The sequence below is a fragment of the Mya arenaria genome, chromosome 6 (assembly GCF_026914265.1).
Source record: "Mya arenaria isolate MELC-2E11 chromosome 6, ASM2691426v1".
In the NCBI taxonomy this organism is placed as follows: domain Eukaryota; kingdom Metazoa; phylum Mollusca; class Bivalvia; order Myida; family Myidae; genus Mya; species Mya arenaria.
In genome coordinates, this window is record NC_069127.1 from 79,687,066 (window position 1) to 79,693,065 (window position 6,000).

The 6,000-nt window shown below is 33.9% G+C and overlaps 1 protein-coding gene across 1 annotated transcript in view; it reads right to left on the reverse strand.

Moving 5' to 3' along the window:
• Positions 1–5,596, reverse strand: part of LOC128239159 (PR domain zinc finger protein 1-like) — a 52,650-nt gene extending 47,054 nt beyond the window's left edge. Inside the window, exon 1 of the mRNA XM_052955659.1 lies at positions 4,866–5,596. Coding sequence (XP_052811619.1) covers positions 4,866–4,947 — 82 coding nt within the window. The 5' untranslated portion in view covers positions 4,948–5,596. The remainder of the gene's footprint in view (positions 1–4,865) is intronic.
• Positions 5,597–6,000: the final 404 nt, after the last annotated feature.

The following is a 6,000-nucleotide window of genomic DNA, read 5'->3' on the forward strand; positions in this document are numbered from 1 at the left end:
AATAATATTAACATGATTATCAACAAAGTCAAGCTATTAAAATGAAAAGTAAAATCCAATTTTCGACTTAAATATAAATTATCATTTATCAATATCTATAAGTGACCAAATCTTATTTAAAAGATAACCTCTGTGTGAAATGTGTTTATTCAAATATTACTCCAAATAGGGCATTTTATTATAATGAACGATGAAAATTAACTCATTATCATGCTAGGTGCTCGTTTTCAAAAGTCCGCAGATAGTGAAAAAAAAAGGAGAAAGATAATCACTTGGGTTTGTCCTTGTTTGGCAATGATACCAACACTTATTAAATAGGGAATGATCATATCAGCGGTGTTAATCAGCAAATTGTCGAAAATCAGGTATCCATCTTTAATAGTAAAAGGGACAATTTGGACAATATATCATATCCTAATTCATGTATAACAATGCCAAACAGATAATAATTATCTAACAAATGGAAAGGTTTTCAAAAAAGAGAAATTCATTTGTTGATTAATTGATGGTAACAGCTAAGAAGTATGACAATGGTCTGTATTGAAACTTCAGTGAAATATATTTGGTTCCGTAAGTCATAAAAGTCACACTTATTCCTCATAATCAGTGAAAGCTAGAGCAGGAAAATTAGTGAAATAATTGTAAATACTTCACAAGAAAGATTTATGGGGCACGATTTTTGAAAGATAAAATATAAGTTCCTTCAAAAGAAAACTGCAAAACTACATGTTTACTTTCAAGCCTAAATGCATTTTGCTTATTACACTGTGTAATAGGTACTAAGTTAAAGATCAGTTAATGAGAGATCATTGCAAGACAGTTTATTGTCGCTCCTTATGAAATTAAAAACAGAAGGAGTTGCAATTGTAAAAAGTGGTTAATTGTCTGGTTTGGTCATAGTTGGCTGAAAAGTTTATTGATTGGTCAATATTTGTCCAAACATTCATATTGACCAATGAAATCATCTCAATTTCGCATTAAAGGTAACCAGTCAACAACCATGTTTCATACAAATTGTTGCAGTTTTTCTTATTTTTCCTATATTGGGAGTTTATGATAGTCTGCCAGTGCCTATATGGCTGTATTATAACTTAATCCTGATGACTGCAGTATGGTTTGACCCCGCCATGTCCCCCAGCATTACTTATAGTTGAATTCTGATATATGTTGTGGGGTATAATTTATGCCAAAAAGGTAATTTCAAAGCCAGATTGTGGCCCCATAAATGATGGATGGTTTTGTAAAGAAGGAAAGACTGCCCTCTAGAGCTACCCAACTGGTCTTTAACGAAACACCATCAACTGTCATCTATATAGTTAAGTCGCCCAGGGAGATCCACGCCAGGGTATCGAAGAAGGAAGTTGCATCTGTGTTGCCCTAAGACCTTTTATAAAACTAAAGGTTTAAAAAAGAATACACAAAGCAGACTGAAGCTGTCTTTTATTATTCAGCTGACAGTATCAATTATCAAGTAGATTACTAATGAAACTTTATTTTTTAACTTAACTGTTGAATTGTAAGATTACTTTGTTAATTAACCTCACTTTTCTATTAATCGAGAAGAAACTATCAGCATTTATTAGCATAATGACTTTCCATGGAAGCTCATTAAAAATACATGTCATTTTAATTATGGTGGTGTACTCTCAGGCTGTTTATTCTGATCTACCCTTATATGGTGTTGAGTATCTTGAGAGCAAATCTTATGAACACTAAATGCAGATTACGCTTGAGCATTTTTATTACAGATGAAATTACAATTAGACACCAAAAGTTTAATTTTATTCTTTTGTTAACACAAAACTCGATATCAAAATTTTGTATCATTTAATACTAGAATTCATTAAAACAGTAACTGTTTCACCACTCGGTAATCACATTCAATGTCACTGTCCTAAGTAACGGGAATAGAAAGGTGACGATAAAACTCATGGATGGCTAGATTACACCATAAATAAAATTGTTTGATAATTTTGCTGTATACTGTGAACTATTTAATTTCACATTACAAAGATTGGTTTGCAAGTTTAAGCCTGATTTTTTGTTACCAGTGTTTAAATTCACCTGAGTCCCGCTGCCCTACAGTATTCAGTTTCTCATATTTGCACTTCAACAATTCAGGGCCCATAAACTTATAATCTCTAAACATCTCGAGGCAGAGTATGAGACTCAGAGAAAAGCAAATAGTTAATTTTGTTGTAAAAATACTATTAGGAGCAAAGATGGTAAAAATTGCTGTAGATGTTACAAATAATCAGTACAACATCAGGCACACCTCTTTTGTAACATAATATATTTTTCTAAACATTTAAGAATGTGGTTTTCTGAGCAAGAGACTGAAATTTGGACTCAAAATGTTCGTGAATGCAGAGTCATTTGAAATATTTAAGAATGCAGTTTTATGAGCAAGATTCTGAAACTCAGACTCAAGACATTAGTGAATAGAGCCAGCATTTTTAAGCAATGTCCATAGGTTTTTTTTATGAAATTTAGCTGCAGTAGCATGCTTAAGAATGAATGTATATTGTAAACAGGTGATTGGTATGAATGGGGGATACTTTTGAAGCTATTTCTCTGATTTCAGAACTTGAACTCTTTATTTACTTTGACTCAAAACAATAATGCTGTGTAAGTCCCCTCCTGCAAAGTACACAGTGTGTCTATGAAATGTGACAAATTACCTCATATATGCTACGTCGGAAGGCAATATTTTGCTAAAAATAAAACCTTTAAACACCTTTGTTTTAGTATTACTGAAGTTTGATTAGGTGTTTAGTTTCTTCAAACACTGACAAACCTGTTTCCAAACTAATGTTTTGACAGTGCTCCGTCAGGCGGCAGTTGTGATACAAGATTTGTCATGTGTTTTCAGAAAGGAATCTCTCAATCAAACTCTGGTAAAAGACCGAAGGTGGTGCTCTGTAAGCATTGTAGACTGCGCTTTGTTTCGTTTTAAATGGTAAAGAAATAGTAGAGTTATCTTTGTTTAAAGTCTTCATTCAAAGCAAAATATTGTGAAATGCCTTCCAACAGTAGCATTTATGACCCAATTTATCACATGGTATACATACACTGGTGCAAAAAAGCCTTGGGCATGGATGAAAGGTCAGTATTAGCACAGTCTGTTTTTTTATGCCGGTTTGGCTAAAGAAGGACAAAATCTAGGAATGTGAGGTCAATGAGGGAAAAACCATCGGAAAAAAATCTTCCAAGAATTTTACAAGCTAAAATGTACTAACAAGGTAATATTACCAAGTTTAAGAACTTCTGTTCACAGACCAAATCGATTAAGTAATATGTGAATCATATTTTGTCGGGGTTGATTCACTCGCTCTTGATACATAATTATGCGTGACTACTTTGTTATTTTATTTGATCAATATATGCATGATACAACATGGTATATATTTATACCTTCATACAAGTTACTTGGAACAAAAAAAGGAATCAATTACAGTTGAACCCATTGGCTTGACCTCCCAGGGACCGATGGAAATACCTCGAGCCTTAGAGAGTTTTAGCTAAGCCGGACTGTTTACATTCAGTATAATAATAAAGAAATCGGTCCTTTTCATCCAGTTCAAGCCTACAAGGAAATTAAGCCAAGTGAGTTTGAGCCAACAGTGTTCGACTGTATAAGGTACGGTGTTGGCCTCTCAGCCATGCTGTAATAGAAGCTTAGTAAAATGTACAGGCAGTGCATTGAAAACACACTATAATAGAGCAGTACTATATTTTCAGATTGAGACAAAATCCCTGCATCAAGATTGAACCAGAGAACGATTTATTTGTGTATCACTTGCTTTTGTTCTGCCCCTAGCTACCCCCCCCCCCATGCCCCACTCGAGGCCCCAACACCAACTCCTGGAGTTTCCCCAGATTTAAATGTATGGTGCCTTAGTTTTTACAAGAAATGCTTGTAATTTAACCCAATCTTTTTCTTGCCTGCTTGTTTATTTAAAAATATCTAGGAGCAATATTTCTAAAGGGAGCCCAGTCCGACTTCAAGGTCTAAATATGGTCTCATTAATAGGTGCAATTCATAATCAATGAATGCTTAATAATTTATCTCCTTTCCACCAAAAATCCAAAGAGCTTTACTACAATAACCACAACTTTTGAGTGTTAAAAATGTGTGGTTAGTATTGTTGATATTCGAACAAAATGGCACATTTTGTGTTTCTTTAGAGGCTCACTGTTTTTTCAAAGAAATCTGTTTGATTTTCTATGACACAGCTAGAGGAAAACTGATTTCCAGTCGGGTAATGTTGATTATGATTTAAGAGGACATAAGCAGTTTTTTCCAAGTGACTTAATGTGACTAAGCAGACCCTTAGTCTGACTTATCAAACTTTCCCTACTGCAGGATGGGCCTTCTCCTCTATTTGGTTCTCAGCTACATCCCTGATAACATCAAATGACTAATAACAGATACGTGCCTGCAGAAATGTAGTTACTTTATATAATCTAAAAAAGAATGTCAATAACCTTCGAAAAAAAATCTGCCTTATATTTATATCAGCTGCTATATACAATTGCACACAAGTCATTGAGATGTTAAAGTACATACATAAGGAACTCATGAAAAATACACCATGCAATCTGGAAAAATATGTTTTTAATCAAAAGTCTTTCTGTTGGTTGAAATAAAATATTTAATATTATTAAAGGACAGACACAGTCTAATACATTAGATATAATGTAAGACTGGTTAAAGTATATACATTAAGCAGTTACTGAATGACTGCATGATAAAAGTTCTAATTAACATGTAAACACAAAACACAAAATGTTAGATTAAATATAAGCGATTAATTTAGTTAACACGTTGGCGAGCTGTTAGTCTCCGCAGCATGGACACTCACTGTCAGGCTCTTCCTGCTGAATCCAAGTGTCTTCTACTGCATACATGCCGTCCATAGAGTCATTCTCATCCGAGTCACACATTGCCACTCTGTAGTTAGGGCTCTTGATTCCAGAATTATGTCCCTTGGTTACCCGATGTATGTCGCTTGATTTCCTGAATTATACCCCTTGATTTACTGAATTATTTACTGAATTATGTCCCTTGATTTACTGAGTTATGTCCCTTGAATAACTTAATTTATGTCCCTTGCTGCCTGAAAATTGTCACTTAATTTCCTGAATTATGCCCTTTTGATATCAGAATTATGTCCCTTCATTACAAGAATTATGTTCCGATGTCTTATCAATTATTTTCCTTTGTTGAAACTGGCAAAGTTTTTTTGCTAAAATGTCGCTAAAATGTCGCTGTTGTTTTATAGTGTCACATGTCCCGATATTAAAATTGGACAAAAACAATCAAAATTATCTCCCTTTGTACAGTTGAGTTGCGTCCCTTGATAACTTTCCAACAACTGTTTTAAGCTTCCGCAGCCAAACTTCTGATTTATTATTTATTTTCGCTAAATGACAGCTAAATTTGCTATAAGATCAAGCTATCTCGCTGTCCACTGTAATAAAATGAAATCAGTTGGTTTTCTCCTGCAAGAAGGAATAAAACCTTACAAGTGATCACGGAGAACGATGTTTCCAAAACTGCATGCTTGGACAAGATGGAACACTAATGACGCTTTATCATAAACCAACCAATTGTTTTCATGTCTTTTGACTGAAAACTAAAGTCTTGCAATTAAAATGATCAGGCAAAGATTCAATGATTTGAGCAAGTGCCCGCATTCAATTGTTTATCTTTTATCATTGTTAAAGCAAATGGTGAACCTATTAGGAAAGATGTGGCCGTATTGTTTTCAAATTTGAATTCAACTTACTGATATCAATTGTGATATAAATTTTACGCCGCAGGAGATTTCTTTAGTGAACTTCTGAAGTCAAAACAGTCATCGGCAGAACAGAACTCTAATCTCTAATACAATAGATACTATTTCAACAAAAAATGCCATCCCGTTATAATGAAACGGCTATATTCAGTAACTTTATCTGAAGACTTCTCCTTTATAATAGCATATTGTGATCTTT